Here is a 22252-nt window from a genome sequence, read left to right on the forward strand (position 1 = left end):
CATTTAGACGACCTAGGGATTAAGTGCAAATAATTTATCTCTAGACCCGGACTGTGGATCAGGCATTACTTACAACATTTGATAAAAGATAGTAAAGAGTATATTAGAGGCATGAATATTGTAAATGACTTTAAAACTAGTAATAGTCCTTTGCTAAAGATAAACTGTAACTGGTAGGTGCTTTTCCCATTTTATCAACAAAAGCAAACACAACGTGGAAAGAATCTATCAGGAATTGGTTAACACCACACAGCTCTCCCAATTTGCATTCAATCCTTACAGGAGATTGTTACCCAGAACATCAAGCAGTTACAAAACTCACTTTGGGGGCCTCTAGCAGTGTGCTCCTTAATAGCTGCCTTAAACTTCTCAGGCCTGCAAACAGATTGAAGATTTCATGTAAAAGAATAACATCCCCTTCAATGCCACTGAAGAAAAGTCAATCAATGAAAGGAATTGAATTTATTAAAGACAGGAAGTAAGTGATAGCCTCTCAGCTAAATAGACAGCCAGGAATGAAGTGGCTGAAAGATTCCATAACTCCTCTTTGCCACTGTTTCTGCAATTGGCAAGTGGGTATCTAAACCTATTCCAGAACAGACAAATTCTTGCAACCCCCAATATATCAGTCTCCACTTTTCATCTGCCAACAAGATTTATGAGTAACCCAAAAGGAGTCTGTGCAGCAGAGACTAAACCAATGCTGAGATAACTGAAAAGGGCTAAGAAACAAGGCTTGCTCTTTCTCCCAAACAGGTTGTGATTGTCAGTTCAGAACAAAGAGATTGCTGTACCTTGCTCCACTTCTTCAAGAGCTTTCTGAGCATCTCCTCATTTACTAATGCTATCCCAGCATGTATTTTATAGAGGACTTCAGCAATCTGGCAACACTGTCTCATTTTGGGGTCTGTATTTAAACTCTCATAGAACAGACTGCCAAGAACACACGAGAGCCTTACTTTTTAATAATGAATTTGATCTTGGATTTGCTCCTCAGGATCTTCTCTAGTCTTGGGATTCCAAAGGTAGAAGGCCGTCGGAATGGCACGCCGTCGGGGAGTCCTTCCACAGAGAAGACGTCTGGGTGGGATTCAAACAGCCCATAGGGCACCTTCACTGGCCCAGGCACCCCCAGGGCTTCAGCTGAAATGCAAAGGAGCACATGAGCTGCCAGACTGCCACGGTTTGGCCCACCAGCATCAACAAAACCTCGGCTCACTTGGTCAGGAAAAAGCAACTGGAAGCTATATTTACAAGCAAAACCACACTCCACAACGAAGTGCAATGAATGTGTACAAATATACAGCATTTACAATATCATACAGGCATTTGCAGGGAGAAAACAGCATGGAAACCCCCCTGAATGGGGGAAAACTGCCCCACTTCCCTCCTAACCTCCCCTCCTTGGAAGATTCCAGGGGAACCTTATAGCTGCCTTCCAATACCTGAAGGCATCCTACAGGAAAGCTGGAGAGAGACTTTTCATAAGGGTGTCTAGCAACAGGACAAGGGGGAATGGATTGAAGCTGAGGGAGGTTTATATTGATCTTAGGAACAAGTTCTTCAGTATGAGGGTGGTGAGACTCTGGAATAGGTTGCCCAGGGAGGCTGTGGATACCTCCTCCCTGGTGGTGTTTAAGGCCAGGCTGGATGAGGCTTTGAGCAACAAGATTAGTTGAGAGGTGTCCCTGCCCATGACAGGCAGGCTGAAGGAGATGTTCTCTGAGGTCTCTTTAAGCTACTCTATGATTCTATTGAATAAAAGAAAAACCTCAGGTATAAATAGTATATAAGAGCTGGCACATACATACTAGATTAGGTGGAACCAGCAGGCTTTGCCTTTTTTGGTGACAGTTATGAGTAGGCAGAAGAAAATTAACAGATGGTCTCAAACAACTCATTCTGTTGCAGTTAAATCTGATCCCAACTGGCAGCTGAAAATCAGTAATTTTCAGCCAGCTCACTCATGCTACTGGCTTGTTCTGCACAAAGGAGTATCCTATTTGTAGTCCACTTTGTTATAGGCAATGCATTCTGTCTCTGCTAGAGAACAGCAGCAAGGGCAGGTGAGATTAGTGCTCTTGTTCCAAACACTGCACTCATACAAGTAGCTAGTCGTCATTACTTTCAAAAGTCATTAGCTTCCAAAGACCCTGATCTGGAAGAAGGATGGACCATGCCTCTCCAGATACCACCCATAGCATACCAAGCCATGCAGAAGCAGAAGTCATACAAAGTCCCATTCGTAAGGAGAGTAAATAAAGCTAAAACAAATGTGCCAGGATGTGGAATCACTATGTCTCTGGGTCACAAAACAAGTAGTAACCCGACCACAACTTCTTCATTTCCAAACCCAAACTAAATAACTTGTGGAAATGTGTCACAGAATTGAAAGCAGCCTACATGAGAATGAGCTCTGAAGAGAAATTGCCTCGAGGACCCAAGGACTGCAGGGCCTTTGGAATGAAGTTTTGACCTTATCTCTCACAGGTCTAACTGCATGTTCCTAAGAAGACATCTCAGGAAAAAAGAAACAATCAACTTACCACACTTCTCACTGAAAACTTGGTCAACTTTCTGCTTTAAGTCATTAATTCTGGAATTCCAAGAGTCTGCCAGGAGGAAATGAGAATAATTAAAGTAACACCCACACAGTGAATCTGGCCTGGAAGACTATCTTAATAAACGATTAGCAATTAATTATGCTTGATAACCAATTTACTCTGACAGAAAAATCTGCAAAATGGCTTGCTTTCTGCAAACTGCACCAAAACATTCTGCTGCCATCTAAACCATCCATAGCCATATGAATTCTTATCTTCCTAAAGCTCTAAAGGCACTGCTACTTGATAAAGCAAAGGAGAATAAAATTGGAATTAACCCAGGAGTGATCCAAATTTACTGTATCAGACAACATGAACTTTACTCATCTGAACCAGCACCCAGAAAGAGTGGCAGGAATTTCTTCCTATGTTCAGTGACACAGCCCTGAAACATAAAACCTCCCTCTTGAGAGCACCAAACTCTATCACAGCTTCAACTTCAGTGGGTGAGATTAAAAGTCCTTCCAGCTAGACACCTAGTTTCTGACAGCAATCAGCAGCAATTCCTAAACCAGTTTACCTGTGGCTGCAGCCACTGGTCCACAGCTGGTCTATAAAACTAACAACTCACTCAAAAGTTTAAAGAAGTTGCAGACTTCTTCTAAAACAAAGCTGAGGTCTAACAAAAACAAACAAGTCCAAGAAAACCATAGACAACTCTGAATACAAGTAGTGCCCAAGCCAAAAAAGAGCTGTCATACAAAATTAGTATCTTACATTGATGCTAAAGTGGCCCAGCAGGAGGAAAGCACTCCTGTGTTTCACAGTTTATGACCATATGGCCAGAATGAAAGCATGGGGGACAGATACAATAAAGCAAATAATAACAGATTCCTATATAAACAAATTCAGAATGTAAGAATGCTGAACAAAAAGGTTTCCTGAGGAGCTGCTCAGTTACTCTGAATACAGTCATTCATCTCACTTGACTATCAGCAATCTACCTGGGTTGCAAATTGATCCATTATCCTGTTTTCCATGCAAAGATTTCTGTGCTCAAGCTCTGCACATACAGGCTTGGTCCTCTTTGGCTACAGAGCTCTGGCCCAATGCTCATCAATGTCACTACATGGCCTCCAGTCCTGTCTGGCTTTTCTTTCATTGATTTTCCAGAACTGGAGATGTCTGTAACAGCTTGGATCTTGCCTTAGTAAAGCGATCTCAAATCCTTCCTGCTTCCTGTACACCACTGGGGTATCTCTGCACAGTGATGCTCAGTCCTGCACCTCTGTGGAGTGCTTGTTAAGCTCAAGCACAATACCAGATCTCAGCTGGGTTTGTGCACTCTGCTGGTACTGTGCACCAGGCAAGCCTTCAGGGCTCTTCAGCACGGTCAAGCAACAGACAGCAAAGGTCTAAAGTCACTGATTTTGAACACAAATTCATCAGAGCTAATGGACCTGTGCTCCATTTTTACAGCATTCTCCATACATCCAAAATATCCCTGATAGGCAATCACCACAATTTTCAGTATGGGCATGTGTGTTAATTCCCACAACACTTACCAAAAGAAAAATCTTTCCCTTGTGGATTTAAACCTGGGTGGGACCCATTGGTTGAAGAGTTGTTTTGAACATCTGCCTTTTCTGGTGTATTAGAGCCTGTAAAAAGACATCACATACACAAATGCAGAGAGCAGAAGCAAGCCACTGTATGAAAACAACAATGCATCAGCCTTGATTGCTGAGGAAAACTTCTCAATCAAGAACAGAATAAAAACCACCATACAAGAAGCCCTGAAGAAGTTCTTCTGGGGCCGTATTTAAGCATTTGATAAAAGTGAACGTGTCTGCCGTTTCTCTGCTCAGGCCTACGTCAGTTTCCACATCTCTTCTTGGCATCGGCCCAAGCGAGCAAAATAAAAGGCCCAAGCAAGCTGTCAAACTCCAACACTTCACATAACCATCATCTGCAGAGAAGCCAGTATTACTCAGAAATGAAAAAGTAAAACTGTTCCTAAATTAAACTGTATCTGGAGCTCTGAAATTGAACTGACTTTGCTACATGAGATGCATCTGTTAATTACAGGCCATGAAAACTGAGAACAACTGAAAACATTAGAAGAATAGAACAGAACTGGAAGGGATATTTAATGATATTTATTCCATACCATCTTCAACAGTGACTTCAATCTCTGCAACCTTTGAATTGCTGGCAGGACTTTGTGAGCTTTCTGAATTCCTTGGGCTCATTTCTGAACTCTTTGGACTTGCTTCCGAGCTCTTTGGACTTGCTTGTGACCCCTTCAGACTCGCTTCTGAATTCTTCAGATGTACTGCTGGAAGTCAAGATACCACAAGGTGTGATGAACAAACCCTGTACAGTGTATATCCTGCACAGCTATATCCCAACAGACTGAAGAATCACTTCTGCCTGTACTAAGCAAAATCTGAACAATAAGGCCACACTCACAGCCTCAACAAGTAGCTTTAGCACTCCAGAAAAAGACAGGAATCACACTTCATTTTTCACTTCACCAATTCAGAACAGAAGACCTCATTGTTTCAAAGTGTGAAGGGCAGTTTGGGTATTTTTTTCATCATCTAAATCACAAAATCATTAACTTCTGATTTTTTTAGCAGACAAAAGCTTTCCTTCTTACAAACCATCATTGTTATTCACCTCGGCTCACAGGTGTGAGTTAAATATGGCTGAACCCATTGAGAGCAAAATAGAAGTTGTTCGATTTGGGTAAATTCTGATTTCTGGATTGGAATAGTCTTAAACAACAAAAAAAAGAAGTAATTGGATAAATGCATATTTTGAGTAGCATTTGCAAACAGCAGATTCAGAGGCTACTCATGCAGGAACATCTTAAGCAATGCCTTTTGCAAACCTTGTATTTTTTTCAGCCACAAGGGTCTCTCAATCTGCTAAGGAAGCTGGGGGGACCTCAGAGCTGCCTTCCAGTATCTGAAGGGAAGGCTGGAGAGGGACTTTTCATAAGGGTGTCTGGCAATAGGACAAGGGGGAATGGCTTGAAGCTGAGGGAGAGTAGGGTTAGATTTGATCTCAGGAAGAGGTTCATTAGGATGAGGGTGGTGAGACTCTGGAATATGCTGCCCAGGGAAGTTGTGGCTGCCTCCTCCCTGGGGGTGTTCAAGGCCAGGATGGATGTGGCCTTAAGAAGCCAACTCTAGCTGAGAGGTGTCCCTACCCATGGCAGGGAGGGTGGAGTAGATGAACTCTGAGATCCCTTCCAACCTGAGCCATTACACGATTCTATGAATTGATGGCAGCAAATAATACTGAACTATTTACCTTCAATGTTTATTTTACTAGCTAGTCCTGGAGGCAAACAGGAAGTGACAAGCTCAGGCCTAAAAAAGTCAAATAGAAGACAAATCAGTCAATCACAGGAAAACAATACAGCAAAACTGGTACAGATTCCTTGGAATTGAGGATCAGATTTGCATAACATCAGCTCTATAAAAGAACTCTGCTTGAAAAATGGGTGACTCTCCATCTACCATAGACACCAAAAGTTAGGAAAGAAAAAGCTACATTTTCTACTCATTTTTTTTTTTTTTGCTGGGTTTATTTTGGGCAAAATTAGAAAGAAGGGGGGAAAATGAGAAGAAAAAAGGCAGGAAAAGCTTTCCCAGGTACAAAGTAATTTTTTTCCCCCATGATCCTTACTGCTTGAAACACACAAGTTATATATCTATAAGAATTCACTAAGGGAGGTTTATAAGGGAGGTGGAGTTACCATCCCTGGAAGTGTTCCAGAAACCTGTGGCCATGGCACTTTGGGACATGGTTTAATGGCCACGGTGGTGTTGGGTTGAAGGTTGGACTGGATGATCTTAGAGGTCTCTTCCAACCCAAACAATTCTATGATTCTTTCATGAGGTAAAACATATATGCAAAATGCTCTTTTTTTTTTGTTGTTTTCAGGAAACAGGATTTAGTCAGCATTTGAAGCCTAAAGTGAAGAAAAGGAAGGGAGTGAAGAAAATCTTGGATAAGTGAGTTACAAACATACTTCTTTACAACAAATTTGATTTTGCACTTCCCACGGATAATTTTCTCCAGGCGTGGAATTCCAAACCACGTGGGACTCCGGAAGGGGATTCCTTCTGGCAAGCCTTCAACGTACAAGTGTTCAGAATTTGCTTCAAATACAGGATAGGGAACCTTCACTGCCTCTGAAAGCCCCAGAGCTTGACCTGAAAATAAAGATTCAATGACAGTTTACACACTCAAATGCAGGAGGTTCTATCTCAAGTGAGTTTAAGAAACGTGGCTTACAGAAGTTCTGTTACTCAAAGATCAGCAAAGGACAACTACCTGAAGGGAGGTTGTAGACAGGAGGGGGTTGGTCTCTTCTCCCAGGCAACCAGCACCAGAACAAGAGGAGACAGTCTTAAGCTGTGCCAGGGGAAGTTTAGGCTTGAAGTGAGGAGAATGTTCTTCATAGAGAGAGTTGTTAGCCGTTGGAATGTGCTGCCCAGGGAGGTGGTGGAGTCACCATCCCTGGAGGTGTTCAAGAGGGGATTGGATGTGGCACTTGGAGCCATGGTTTAGTTAGTCATGAAGTGTTGGGTGATAGGTTGGACTTGATGATCTCTGAGGTCTTTTTCAACCTTATTGATTCTGTGATTCTATGAACCCAAGAGAAATATTTAAACAGATTGTCCATTATGTTCTGTGGAGTAAGTGCAAATGAGGAATTGGTCAGTCTTGTTAGAGATAACAAAATACAAAGCCAGGCTGGGTGAGGAGTGGCTCGAGAGCAGTCTTGAGGAGAAGGACTTGGGGGTGTCAGCTGATGAAAAATTCCATGTGAGCCAGCAATGGTCACTGGCAGCCCAGAAGGGAACAGTATGCTCAGCTGCATCAAAAGCAGTGAGAGCAGCAGAACAGGGAGGGGATTCCACCCCTCTGCTCTGCTCTGGTGAGACCCCACCTGGAGTACTGTGTCCAGTTCTGGTGCCTCCAGAGTAAGAGGGACATGGAGCAAGTCCAGAAGAGGCCATGAGGATCATCAGAGGGCTGAAGCATCTCCCCTGTGCAGACAAGCTGAGGGAGCTGGGGTTGTTCAGCTTAGAGAAAAGAAGGCTCTGGGGAGACATTAGAGCAGCCTTCCAGCATGTGAAGGAGGTATAAAACAAATCTGGGACGGGACATCTTACAAGGGCTTGTAGTGATAAGACAAAAGGGAATGGATTGAAGCTTGAGGAGGGCAGACTTAGACTGAAGATTAGGAAGAAATTCTTTCCAGTGAGGGTGGTAAGACACTGGAACAGGTTGCCCAGGGAGGTTGTGGATGCCCCCTCCATGGAGGTTCAAGGCTAGGTTGGACCTTGAACAACCTTGTCTAGTGGAAGGTGTCCCTGCCCATGGCAGAGGCATGATGTTTAAGGTCCCTTCCAACCCAAACCATTCTACAAATCTATGAACCATCTAAACCTGCACTGTGTAATATTTCCTTCTAGGCACCTTTTTCACCAAAAAATGATGCACATCTTTTTGTGCACATACCATCATCTCTTGTCATAAAACTGGAAAAAACATGACCTAGGGTGTTTATATAAAGTAATTTATGTCAGTTATGTGGAAGAGTCAGTAAAAGTTAGGTGAGAGGAGTCAAGATTTCCATAACTGTCCCAGTAGGCTTCCAATGTTTAAGGAGAGTAAAATGTAAACCTGTTTTTGACAGGTGAGTTTTAAAATGCAGCAGCATTACAAAACAGTTCATTGCACATTTAACTTACCAAACTTTGTATTGTATATCTCTTCTACTTCCTTTCTTAGCCTTGTGATCTTGATATTCCAATCTTCTTTCCCTGAAAACCAGAAATGGATATGTGTCAGAATATCACCCAGCTCTAGACAGATAAAGAGACACACCTGAACAAGTTTCTTTCACCACAGAACTATCAGCACAATCACATCTGATTAGATAAGGGGACACAGTGAGCAATGATTATTAATGGAAGCTTAAATGATAGATGTAATTCCCTCTAGAGGCCAGAAAATCTGTTTAAGTGTAGTTATATATTTCAAACCTTGGGCCAAGTGGGAGACCTTTTTCCTCAGAACCTTTAGGTGCAGGAAGGAATTATTCTTGTGGCCCTTATAAAGTTGGAATTAACGAATCATGGTGCATAACACTCTCTAGAAGGGAAGATGAGGATTTAAAGACTGCTTTGCTAACCATTTTGATTAGCATAAAAACCAATCTCCAGTCCTGTCCTCCACTGTAAATAAAAGTGAATTACAGGAGTGCTAGCCTGAGCAGACAGTTTGTAGCTTAGCTGGAGAAGAAAGCAAAAGACACTAACAGCAATAAAAATCACTGCCTCCCTGACAAACGCCATCATAATTCATTGCTTTCCATCATAACTCACTCAATTAACTGCAACTGAGCTAAAAGCATCCAGAGTCATGGGAAACACACACTAAGGAAGCCATACAGGAATTCTTTGTTTCTGAATCATACTCTTGGCTAACAAATTACCTAGCCTTGCTCATTTCTAGCTTTTATATTTTCAAGGCAAGATGCATTAATAATCCTTACAATCTGGCCTACCTGTGTGATAGATTTCAAGGTATTTAACACTTGCACATGTCTTTATATGTATTCACATGTTGCTGTCTCACTGGCAAAGAAATTAGACTAATTTACTACAAAAAAAATTAAAATGCTGCTCACAGACTATCTGTGGAGGGCACAGTTTGCATCTGCAGTAAGAAGATCCTCAGCCTTTGCCTGGGAAAATGATTTGCACCGGGCTCTAAGCCCGAGAGAGCATTTGCTGGGTTCGCCAGTCTGACATCAAACCCTGGATCCTGCTAAGCTCTGTGGGCACTGGTAATACAAGACTTGCCTGTAAGTTAGTGAAAAATTACAGTGAAATAACTAGCACAAAAAGAAATGTGACTCTGGCCAGTCAAACAGTCTGAGTTTTAAGAATGAGGAGCAGTGCATGTCAGTTCTTTCAGCAAGAGGATTTTATTACCTGCTTTTTTACTGCTATCATTGGCACCTGCTGTTACTACTGAATTGTCAAACTGTCACTTATGTTGCCATATTTGGTGACAATCAGGGCTTTGGCAACAAAACAAAGAAAAAAAACAACTTGATGCTGCCTTTTCCTTCTGCTCCACATTAAGCACAGCTTTTTCCAGTGAGCTAAATATGAGCCTTGCCCTACAATCCAAACAAACCCCACAACCCATTGTGGCAATGTAGGATGACTGCTGAATACATGCTTATTAAATCATATTCTTTCCTCTTTATTCCTCCCCCCCCCGCTAAAGTGAGCCCTACACAATAATTTCCTAAAGCTGTGGTTTGTTTATCCAGTGAAATGGGTGTGGGGAAGAACCTAGGAATTCCTGGGTCTCTGTTTTGTTATTAATACAAGCAGATTCGTACTCTAAAACAACCTAACAAGGTCTGGACTCTACACTTCTGGAGCAAGAAAGTGCCAACACACTCCAATTCAGAGCAGTCAGGAATAAAACCCAAACTGATTCTTCTCCTGTGTTAAGGCATTTCATGCTTGCATGAAGTCATTACAATTCCTTACCCACAGAGGCCTGGGAAAAGCCCTGAGTCAGCTGTGAAATACTCAAGGGCTCCAACACCATTTAATCAACTAAACCCAAGTGCCCCATCCAGTCTCTTCCTAAACACCTCCAGTGATGGTGACTCCACTACCTCCCTGGGCAGCACATCCCAATGGCCAATCTCTCTTTCTATGAAGAACTTCTTCCTAACATCCAGCCCAAACCTCCCCTGGTGCAGCTTGAGACTGTCCCCTCCAACAATCCACTTATTCTTTCCAAATCTCATGAAGAGGTATGTCAGCATACTCATCACAGATGGGTTGTTTGTTGAAAAATGTTGCATTGATTAGGTGTTCCCCCACCTAACCCTTCCATTTTCACTTGCAGACCGCACTTGTCTGTCTTACCTGAGGTGTCGGCCGTGCGCTGAGTACCTGCAGGTGCACTGGGAGCTAGCAGCTCTGGCCTGCAATCAGAAAACACAACATCTGCCCACTCTGGATGCAAATTAAATACCACTGCTTTGTAAGACATGAACTGAGAGGGTTGGGGGTTCCTAGTATGTACTTCACACCTACATTCCACAAAGTTAGTTTGGAAGACTTGTCTGGATTGCAAATACCTGCTTCATTATGTGGAATATTTAATCTGCCTATCTGGTAACTAGAGACTGAGTGCTTCATTATTTAATGGAACCAAGTGCTTCCTTCCATAAAGGCTACTGGTTTGCCCTTTTTCTTAGGAAAACCCAAAGTCAAACCTCTTTAGGCATTAAATCAAAGCACTTACCTTTTGATGACAAATTTTATCCTCTGGCTCGCTTGAATTATTTTCTCAAGGCGAGGGATTCCATACCAGGAGGGACTCCTAAAGGGGATATTCTCTGGCAGCCCTTCGACACAGAGGTCAGTAGAATGGGTCTCAAATTTCTGGTATGGTACAGGTTTAGGCTCGCTGCTCCCCAGGGCCTCAGCTGTGGGAATGAAACACACCCAAATAACCCAGTAGTTTGGCCATCAACCTTTACTCCAAGTGAGCTAAGATAGCAATTCTTCAGGCTGAGCAATCATGACCTTAGAACCTGGGACAGTGTAGGTCACCTAAACCCAAGAGAGTCTAAGTATCAGCATATCAAAACCATAAAAACTGACCATGTTGTACCCTGCTGCTCTTGGGCAGTCCCAATGCTAGACTGAGGATTACTGGGTTTCTCAGTTCCTTCCTGGGGCACACCACAGTGATTTTATCCAAAGTGTTTCATCTGCTATAGAGCATCATGCAACATTCTAGTCTAGCTCTTAAGAAGCTGACTTTTAATTTCACTTTGCCTTTATACTGGAGAGAACATCAAAATGCACCCAGGAATGTTCTAACACTCATTTTAATTATGGATATAAACACATAAATGTTTAATTTATTCACCATCAAAGGGGGGGAAAGAGATCTTAAAAGGAAGGAATTGAGAGCAATGAGAAGAGTTGTAAGTATAAGTCATCATTTTTTAACTCTGAATTTCCTTTGTTGTATAAACAGTAGAGTAATACAATTCTTTTTCACTCCATTGCCATCATTCTAAACACTTGAAAAAACTGATCAAAGGTCTCCTTCATGGAGACATTCAAAGCAAATAATGAAAGCAACCTTCAAGAAACACAAAGGCAGAAAAGAAAAGAATTATTCTGTACTCACCAAGCTTTTTAGAGAAGAGTTCATCTACTGCCTTCCTCAGTTTGGTGAGTTTGGCATGCCACTCCTCTTTCGCTGTATTGCAGAGGGACACAGAACAAAACCAACATTCCCTAAGTATTTTGGTTCCATTTTCAGTTGTTCATTATTTAAGGATGCATAACTACCCTGCATTTTCAGGTAACCCAGAAAATACTGTGTGGAAGAAGCTGGAACTAAGAAAAATTGATTATAAAAAAAAAATAAATAAATAAGTGACAGAACATTGAAACAGTACCAAAACCATAAAAAATTAATCCATTGAACCATGATGAGTTAGGAACTGGCTGGAGGGCTGAGCTCAGAAAGTGGTGGTGAATGGTGCCACATCCAGCTGGAGGCTAGTCTCTAGTGGTGTCCCCCAGGGATCAGTGCTGGGCCTCATCCTGTTCAATATCATTACTGATGATCTGGATGAGGGGATTGAGTCAGTCATCAGTAAATTTGCTGATGACACTAAGCAGGGAGCAGGTGTTGATCTCTTTGAGGGTAGAAGGGTCTCCAAAGGGACCTTGACTGGCTGGACAGATGGGCAGAGTCCAACATGATGGCATTCAACATGTCCAAAGTGCAGGGTGCCACAACAACCCCATGCAGTGCTACAGGCTGGGCTTGGAGTGGCTGGAGAGCTGCTGGGACAGAAAGGAACCTGGGGGTACTGGTTGACAGCTGGCTGAACACAAGCCAGCAGTGTGCCCAGGTAGCCAAGAAGGCCAATGGCATCCTGGCCTGCATCAGGAACAGTGTGGCCAGCAGGAACAGGGAGGTCATTCTGCCCCTGTACTCAGCACTGGTTAGGCCACACCTTGAGTACTGTGGCCAGTTCTGGGCCCCTCAATTTTAGAAGGACATTGAGACTCTTGAATGTGTCCAGAGAAGGGCAATGAGGCTGGGGAGAGGCCTCGAGCACAGCCCTGTGAGAAGAGGCTGAGGAAGCTGGGGTTGTTCAGCCTGGAGAAGAGAAGGCTCAGGGGAGACCTTCTTGCTCTCTATGACTCCCTGAAGGGAGGTTGTAGCCAGGAGGGGGTTGGTCTCTTCTCCCAGGCAACCAGCACCAGAACAAGAGGACACAGTCTCAAGCTGTGCCAGAGGAGGTTTAGGCTGGATGTTAGGAAGAAGTTCTTCCCAGAGAGAGCTGTTGGCCATTGGAATGTGCTGCCCAGAGAGGTGGTGGAGTCCCCATCCCTGAAGGTGTTCAAAACAGGATTGGACATGGCACTTGAAGCCATGGTCTAGTAGTCATGAGGTGTTGGGTGACAGGTTGGACTTGATGATCTTTGAGGTCTTTTCCAACCTTCTTGATTCTATGAGACTCTTGGTACCAAACCCACAGTGCAGTGCCATGAAGAACTCAATGTGCTCATCCTCCTCCTCCTCCAGTCTGCAGCTCCCATTTGGAGATGGGATTCATTTATTTATTGCCAGTTCTGTTTTGTAAAAAGATTATCTTGATATTCAGTGCAGAATGTGGTTATGCACATGGGATGAAAACTTGCTTTCAAGGAATTTTCACTGCACACTGACAAGCCCAAAGCAAGTTTTAGAGTAGGTGCATGTAACAGTTTGCTCCTTGCTGTCTTTTCAAGTTCCAGCACCCATCTCTCCCACTGCTTGTGGGCAATACTTTATAAATAGTGATTTAATAACTACATCAAATGACTCTAGGAATTCAGTCATTCTTCTTGGTAAAGCAGCTTAGTTCCAATGCTCCAAAGTGCTTACTTGACACTACCTTAGACATGAATTAAGGGGACACAAGAAGCTGAAAGCAGGGGTTGGTGCAACACAGTTCTCTCTGCTGAGATGGCAGCAGATGCGGAGCAGCAGAGGAGACGACGAGCTACTGCGAAAGCAAACTGAGACAACAGAGGCTCAGACAGCTGCTGTCTTCTGAGCTGTGTTCCCTGAGATGTTATCAGCAGCTTTCACAGATGTTCTCTTCTCAGAGAAAGAATACAGAGGTCTACATGGCTGTATCATCATTACAAGTTAGTCAAGACAAGCAACATAAAGCGACTGTACCTAACCCTGGGCCATTAAAATGGGTTGCCACTTGTTTTTTTTAGCTACAGGGGCTTTTCAAGACATAGAATGTGCCTGCTTTGTCTTCATAATTAGTATAACCATATTAAATACTACTACAACAACAGATAAAAGGGCTGATTTTCAAACCCATGTAAGTGAACAGTTAAGCTTAAGACTCAGTCATTAGCCTACCTACTATTTTTGTAGTCAAATGTGGTGCTCAAAGGAGCAGCAGGCTGTTAAGACTCAAGACAGTTGGTTGATTTCTGCTGCAGGGAAAGTTTCATTCCTACACATGTAAACTTGACATCCTTATGACAAAACTTTTTTTCTTAATTTAGATCCTTAATGTTCACTTTAAGCACAGTCTTTGATATACCTTCTACAACAGAGCACCATGAGTACTGAGACTTTTGAACGTGTCCAGAGAAGAGCAACGAGGCTGGGGAGAGGCCTCGAGCATAAGCCCTGTGAGGAGAGGCTGAGGGAGCTGAGGTTGTTTAGCCTGGAGAAGAGGAGGCTCAGGGGAGACCTCATTGCTGTCCACAACTACCTGAAGGGAGGTTGTAGCCAGGAGGGGGTTGCTCTCAAGAGGACACAGTCTCAAACAGCACCAGGGGAGGTTTAGGCTGGCGGTGAGGAGAAAGTTCTTCCCAGAGAGAGTTGCTAGCCACTGGAATGTGCTGCCCAGGGAGCTGGTGGAGTCACCATCCCTGGAGGTGTTCAAGAGGGGATTGGACGTGGCACTTGGTGCCATGGTTTAGTAGTGATGAGGTGTTGGGTGACAGGTTGGACTTGATGATCTTTGAGGTCTTTTCCAACCTTACTGAGTCTATGATTCTATGACATAGCACAACACACTGGTGCTGCAGTTATATGCTCACATTCCTGTCTGAACTAAGAATCTCTCTGGTATTCCTAAAAATCCAGTTTAACCAGGCTAAGATTGCCAGTTAGCATTTTGGGGTTGGGAGCAATTTGTTCATGCACACAAGCTTTCAACAGCTGGCTTAACTGGACAATTGAAAAACCACTCTGAAGCCCAGGAGACAGTAGAATACAACTGAAGAGAAAAAAACAGTCCAGAAAAGTAATTTCTCACCAAGTGCCCAGGCAAAGGCACAATTCATTCAAACTTGGGTTTGTTCTTTTCCCACACTAAACTTTTTTCTCTTAACCTCAGTGGAAAAGAACTCAATGGGTGCCATTGTAATAGAAGCCTGTTCTTGTAGTTTTGTTTTCCCGGGGTCATTTTTGTTACCTTTGGATAGGGATGCCATGAAGACCAATCATGTGAGAGCAGGAAGCTGTGGAGAAGGATTCCTGAGGGCAAAAGTGGTTAGAATGCAAAGTCCTTGCACTGCTATGTAAAAATGGAGTGCCAGCATCTGAGCATGTCAGGTTCTACAGTAATAAATGTTGCCCTAGCCAGTATGCTCATTACCACATTTCAGTTCATCCAATTTTGGCACATACCATATATTAGCAATTATTCCATGATACAGACACTTCCTTACCCAGTAAACTCTACCAGCTATGCAAACTGCTGCCTTTGCTCTGTTTCTCAGCAGACCAACACTTGGCTCACTGTTCTGCCTTCTGGTCAGCTGAATCCGAGCAGCTGATCAGAGTGTTAGCAACACTGGCTTGGATAACCAGTAGAAAATTGCTGTCATTTTGTAGCTGAAGGAAATTCAAACCAACTTGCAAAACAAATGGGTGTCACCTCCCAGGCTGACAAACAGGAAATCACTCTGTATTTGCACAACTCACACATCTGAAGACCTACCTCCTGGAATTGTTTTATCCTGTGATGCATCTTGTCGTGGTGCATCTTGTGGTGGGGAATCCTGCTGTAGTGCATCTTGCTGTGATGCCAAAGCCAAAAGCTCGTGACTAAAAGATTGAAGACACATACTTCAGCAGTGCCACACACTTTTGACAAACCAGAAGTTACAGCCTGCAGCTACAGCCTCAAGTTACCACCAGAAGGATCAGAAAAAGACTAACAGGGGACGTCACAACTCAACATTAAATTCCAGTTAAGTATTTTAAGAGCTGGTTGGAACTACACTGACCAAAGTATTTTTCATGCCTGATACCCCTACCCACTTGAGCCATAACATGGCATGGTGACATCCAGACTACAAGAAAATGATCTCTGAGGCCTAAGATCAGGAACAAATGATCCAAAGCAAGAGTTTAACCTTTAGAAATTAACATTTCAAAGCAGCCATTTCTCTTTCCCAAATTTTACCCATATTGGAACACCACCAAACTGAACTGGGGTTTTGTTACCACACATAACAAAACTGATTAGCAGCATAAACTAATTACTGTCAGCAACTAAGAGAAATTTGAGGAAAGCAGGTGCCAGAATTGTGTAAAGCCTTGAAATCTATGCAGTGTATGGTTTGAAATGAGATTTTTAAAGGACATCTATACTTCTTCCTCTTTTCTGGTTATCTGCAAGCATTAGGATGACAGAAACTGAATTTGTACCTTTCATATTTGAGAAACTGGCACCTATGCTGAAGGTAGCATGCTGCATGCACAGAGGCATGGGCTGTCAATACCACCAGGACTGCAATCAGCAGACTCTTACCCACTTTGAAAACTCCTGGGTTAGCCCCTATACTACTGAACAACAGTAGAGCATCAGCTGTTACTCACAGAAGCCTCATTTTAAACTGTAGATGCCCATCTGTACTGTGAAACATCACATCTGTCTGAAGTGAAGCACCAAGCTCTAAAAGGTACATATCCACCTACTATCAAAGCTGCCTCTCAGTCTGCCACAGCTGTAGCTGCAGTGATGGATCTCAGAGGGCTCTACACCTCTGAGATCCAGCACTTGGCACACACAGATGCCAACATCTCTCCCTGCATATCCTGAATTCAGGGTTGGTCCAGGCTCTCTCCCAGTCCCATCTGCCTTTACAGAAAAGAACAGCAAGGTTCTTCCAGGAAAAGACACAAAGGCAAGAAAGAGGAAGGAGAAAGAAAGGAGTCCAGAACATCTCCTGTCATGACCTCACTTTAAAGGCAGATGACACCCTGCTAGCTACAACAGGCACCCGAACTCCCAAGAAGTTTCTGGGTACATCTACAATCTCTCCTCATTGAACACTAACAGATCCACCTCCAGACACACCAAGGACAGGCACCCAACTGAATCACAGGAACCAGTAGCTAGTTAGGTCTCCAGCAGCCTATAATATCCCTGTGTCAATGGCTTTCAACGTTTATTACAGCTGCAGAGATGAAAATAGTGCAGAGAGATCTGCCCAAAACAAGAAGCCCATAATACTGGAAAGATCTGCCCAGATCTCAGCCACCACTGTGGTGCTTGGGTTATCTCAGAAGCTGAACTTAGCAGAGCAGACATCAGCTCAAAAGCAATCATCAGTACTGCAAAAGCAGTACTGAATACAGCAGTAGAAATCAGTTTGGAAGATCTTGGAGAAGAAGAGGCTCAGGGGAGACCTTATTGCTGTCTACAACTAACTGAAGGGAGGCTGTAGCCAGGTGGGGGTTGGTCTCTTCTCCTGGGTGGCCAGCACCAGAACAAGAGGACACAGTCTCAAGCTGCACCAGGGGAGGTTTAGGCTGGATGTTAGGAAGAAGTTTTTGATAGAAAGAGTTATTGGCCATTGGAATGTGCTGCCCAGGGAGGTGGTGGAGTCACCATCACTGGAGGTGTTTAGGAAGAGATGGGCTGCTTGGTGCCATAGTTTAGTTGATGAGATGGTGTTGGATGATAGGTTGGACTCGATGACCTCAAAGGTCTTTTCCAACCTGGTCTATTCTATTCTATTCTTGGAGATAAAATGAAGCAGAGTGCAGCAGCAGAAAACAATGAGTAACATAGGGATGAAAATGCAAGATTCCTTACTTTTTAATGACAAACCGGATCTGCTCCTTCACTAGAAGGATCCTCTCGAGGCGGGGGATGCCGTAGGTGGATGGTCGCCTGAAGGGAACGCCTTCTGGCAGCCCTTCCACAATCAGCTCATCTTCATGTGACTGGAAGGTTGTGTATGGGATAATTACTGGACCTTTTGCTTTTACAGCTTCAGCTTTAAGAGAAGAGGAGAATAAAAACATGAGCCTGGCTTGTGGCTCCACTCAAACGACTTCTTGGCTATCACTCTGCAGAGCATCAGACTAGCAGGCAGGCAGTGCCTCCTCAGCACACTAAAACAAGCAAGCACTCGTGCTTTTGTTTCACAGCAAAATCACAGCAAGCAAGCTGCAGACCTGCATACATATGCAGATTCTCCCCTTGTCCCTTTACCCTGTGAACATGCAATGACATTGCCTGCACCTGTTACAGTGAAGCTTTGTGTTTAGGTTTTGTTTCATAGCACATTTTGAAAGATGAAATGATCTAGACTTAATTATAAACATTTCAGTTCATTAACTCTGACTATCATTATTTATTGCTACTATCTAGGTTACAAGAGTCATTAATGCCTTAGAGGAGGGCCACACATCCCTTCTTCTGAGTGAATTCTTAAAGCTTTGGTGTATTTTAGCAATCCAAGGAAGCCCTAATGAAGTAAAAAAAGATACTCCTGACACCACCAAAAAACCCCAAGGTAATCCCATTTCCCTTACATCTAAACACAAAAATCAATCTGTTTTCAGCCATGTCAGCTGTAATGGATGACAGGGACTGACACTGATAAAAGATTCTGGAGCTCCAGAAGCCACCAGATCTGAGGAGCATTCTGGGAATTCTGGACATCCATAACTCATTTCAGTTAAATGGTAAATTGCATGCCCATACAGATAGAAAGAATTGAAATCTGATATGGAAATAGTTTGTGAATCAATGAAGTGTTGTCATCAACAGGGGGGGAAAACAGGATCATTTAATACCATCTGGCCTGCCATGGAAAGTCAGGAATAGCAGCTCAGTATTCAACAGACTTCACAGGCGATTTTTAAGCTGGCTCCATGCAAGCACCAACCCCCAAATTAAAGCAATTCACCAAGAATGGTGTTCTTTCATGCAGCAATTAAAATCCTGTGAATCAGATTCTGAACTGTTTTGACTTGGTGTGAGTGCTCTCAATGGGCTGTTTAAGTGTCAGATGATAGTCACATCCAAAACATGTAATAACTCCAAATCACAAGGTCCATCCTGAAAGCACTTCCACTTTTTCACAGCAAAAGAGCACTGCCATTTACTTAGAAATTCCTGCTGATGTTTTTAGTCTGCGGTATGTGGGCACAAAATATGTCAAGGAGACAAAAGTCTCATATATGTGTGCTGCTTTTTCTCTCCCAGAGGGTATATAACATACAGTAACATATAACAGTTACTCCACTGCAGATCAATCACAATCAAAAAGGAACAATCCATGAGTGGCAACCTCTCCCCAGAGCCATGTTAGAAGACTGAATGACCCAAAATGACCCCAGAGAAAAGGGCCAACTCCCTCAAATGTGAGTATCCAAGAAAGGAGCATGCTGAAGGTGCAGGAAATTGACAACAACTGAAAACAAAATCAAGTTTCACATTTGGGTGCTAAACACAGGCACCCAATTTTGGAATTACTCAGCAATGAAGCAACTGTCCCAAATTTTAACTCTTCTGTTAATACTTAACCCTTTCATGCTGTCAGCAGTGTTGTGTCCCTGAGCCAACAAGAAGATGCAAGGCAAAAAGCTGTGATTTATTACATTTCTGACTAGAAGCAGTTGTTTGGAAAGCAGTGTCACACATACCATATTTTCTTTCAAACACCTCTTGAACTTGTTTTCTCAAGTTTGTAATTCTTGTATTCCATTTATCTGCAAAGAAAAGAGGAGGACATGTCAAGAGTAGAAATGAAACTAAGAATCTCTTGTAAAAGTCTCTGTTACCTCCAACTGAAATATGCTGCTCTGCTTCTACTGCACAGAGGAGCATGGTATAAGCTGTACCTTAAAAGACATGGTTATATTTGGAAAGAAAAAGGATAGAATAAAATTACCTCCAGGACTTGTGCAGATATTAAAGCAAGCTTAAAAACAAACATAAAGCAGGCTAAAGGTTACTTCTGAAATGGTTTAAAATGGTTTCTCTGATAGCTCAGTCAGCAGCTCTTGCTACCAGCAGATGACATCAAGTTAGGGCCAGGTGTTGATCTGTTAGAGGGTAGGAGAGCTCTGCAGAAGGACCTTGCCAGGCTGGACAGATGAGCAGAGTCCAAGGGCATGAGATTTAACACATCTAAGTGCCAGGTTTTACACATCGGCCACCACAACCCCATGCATTGCTACAGGCTGGGGTCAGAGTGGCTGGAGAGCAGCCAGGCAGAAAGGGACCTGGGGGTACTGGTTGATAGTAGGCTGAACATGAGCCAGCAGTGTGCCCAGCACTGGTTAGCCCACACCTTGAGTCCTGTGTCCAGTTCTGGGCCTCTCAGTTTAGCAAAGATGTTGACTTACTGGAACATGTCCAGAGAAGGGCAACAAAGCTGGGGAGGGATTTGAAGCACAAGCCCTATGAGGAGAGGCTGAGGGAGCTGGGGTTGCTTAGCCTGGAGTCTTCCCTGGAGGCTCAGGGGAGTCCATATTGCTGTCTGCAACTACCTGAAGGGAGGTTGTAGCCAGGAGAGGGTTGGTCTCTTCTCCCAGGCAACCAGCACCAGAACAAGAGGACACAGTCTCAAACTGCACCACGGAAAGTTTAGACGGGATATTAGGAAGAAGTCCTTCATAGAATGAGAGATTGGCCATTGGAATGTGCTGCCCAGGGAGGTGGTGGAGTCACCATCACTGGAGGTGTTTAAGAAGAGATTAGATGGGGTGCTTGGTGCCATGGTTTAGTTGATTAGATAGTGTTGGATGATAGATTGGACTTGATGATCTCAAAGGTCTTTTCCAACATGGTTAATTCTATTCTGTTCTGTTCTATGCTGTTCTGTTCTACGCTGTTCTGTTCTATTCTCAATGGTCTCTTCCAGCCTGGTCTATGCTATTCCATCAAGGGTAAAGTTAGTTTGTAGCTGCTGTTGATAGTTATCTAAATCTGGACACTGTGAAGCTTAATTAAGCTTATAGCAAGTACATGAAGCTGTTTTGGTGCAAATTTGTGTAAGTATCTGGGGGTCAGGAGGAGCCATGCCAACCTCTAGTTTAATCCAGTATTTCTCCAAGTCCTGATGGTGCAAAACACCCCCATAAAGCCTATGTCTGAAAGAAGATGCAAGCTGCAAGAGAGAAGTTACCCAAATCCAATCGTGTGTTCCACGGAGAGCTGGATAAAAAGGCAGGATTTTAGCATCTAATCTCCTGCCTGTGTCAGAGAGCACACATTTGCACAGCTTTCTGTTCCCACCTCAGTGCTTCTAGGAAAATGTCACAACTCTTTTGTAGATGGTACCAGATGCTGGCTGGCTTTTAAAGGATGGTTTAATAAGCAAATGTACTTACAGCTTATTTCTTACACCAAAGACTTGAATCTAGTAGCTTACAGAGGTCAAAGAACCAAGGCCATTCAAGCTGCTACACTTCCAGTTGTCAAAGAAATTCTTGCACCAGATAAAACAGATTGAATTTTGGTTGCCATGTTTAAGCTCCCATCTTTTTAAATGCAATTTCATGGGTATCAATAGGACAGTGTGCTTCAGATGTGGGCAAGAAGAAGATCTTTTTTAGAGGGGTAAGGATGTTTTGGCTTGCTGCCTTGTGTCCACAGATAAACTCATCATTCCAGGTACCTGGCATATCACCTGCATCAATTAACCTCTTTGTATATGTGGAAATAAAATCAGAGATCTTTATTCCTGGGCTTCCTAAATTGTATGGAGATTATTGCCCTTTCCATTCACAGCTGATGCTGACCTGCAGAAAGTGAGATTTCTCTACAGCATTGCAGGGTCTGGTTAAAACAGCAAGTGAATGTGAGAAACTTTAGAGAGATAAACTTCATTTGCTGTAATGGGACAAAGAGCAGCTGTTGGTAGTTGCAGTGCTACTACCTGAATGCTTCAGAAGATCTTGCACCTTTGTCTAGTGAAGTTCAATCTTAGGTAACTGGACAGCAGAAATTAGTGGTTTAATTCTATCATTCACAGCTGCAGAATGACAAAGGCTCATGCACTCAGAGGACTGCAAAGGAGGTATAGATGCTTAAGAGAGAAATCTCCTCTGATAAGGAGTTTGAGTTTTTTACATGAGAGTGATGAAATCCAGATGTTTGATAGCTGTGAGTTGGAGAGACTTCCTGTATGTCTTGATGGAGTCTGAGATCAGGCACCCCAAGTGGCCTGAGAAACTGGGGGAATCATGATCCGTGCCCTTAGCTTTTGTGGAAACAGGAAAACAAAGTGGAAAACAAAATAATTGTAACCAGGGGAAGGAATGAAAAGTGTCTGCTAAAATGC

At 43.2% G+C, this 22252-nt stretch overlaps 1 protein-coding gene across 1 annotated transcript in view; it reads right to left on the minus strand.

The window, feature by feature from the left end:
• Nucleotides 1-22252, minus strand: part of GTF2I (general transcription factor IIi) — a 71620-nt gene that overhangs the window by 12181 nt on the left and 37187 nt on the right. The window contains exons 21-34 of the mRNA XM_054166987.1: nucleotides 19608-19673; nucleotides 17767-17950; nucleotides 15661-15767; nucleotides 11811-11882; nucleotides 10911-11094; nucleotides 10511-10587; nucleotides 8321-8383; nucleotides 6589-6772; nucleotides 5865-5923; nucleotides 4714-4881; nucleotides 4109-4204; nucleotides 2547-2612; nucleotides 960-1143; nucleotides 323-375 (exon numbers count right to left, since the gene is read on the minus strand). Of these exons, the coding sequence (XP_054022962.1) occupies nucleotides 323-375; nucleotides 960-1143; nucleotides 2547-2612; nucleotides 4109-4204; nucleotides 4714-4881; nucleotides 5865-5923; nucleotides 6589-6772; nucleotides 8321-8383; nucleotides 10511-10587; nucleotides 10911-11094; nucleotides 11811-11882; nucleotides 15661-15767; nucleotides 17767-17950; nucleotides 19608-19673 (1563 nt within the window). The remainder of the gene's footprint in view (nucleotides 1-322; nucleotides 376-959; nucleotides 1144-2546; nucleotides 2613-4108; nucleotides 4205-4713; nucleotides 4882-5864; nucleotides 5924-6588; nucleotides 6773-8320; nucleotides 8384-10510; nucleotides 10588-10910; nucleotides 11095-11810; nucleotides 11883-15660; nucleotides 15768-17766; nucleotides 17951-19607; nucleotides 19674-22252) is intronic.

This window comes from Dryobates pubescens, chromosome 13 (assembly GCF_014839835.1).
Source record: "Dryobates pubescens isolate bDryPub1 chromosome 13, bDryPub1.pri, whole genome shotgun sequence".
In the NCBI taxonomy this organism is placed as follows: Eukaryota; Metazoa; Chordata; class Aves; order Piciformes; family Picidae; genus Dryobates; species Dryobates pubescens.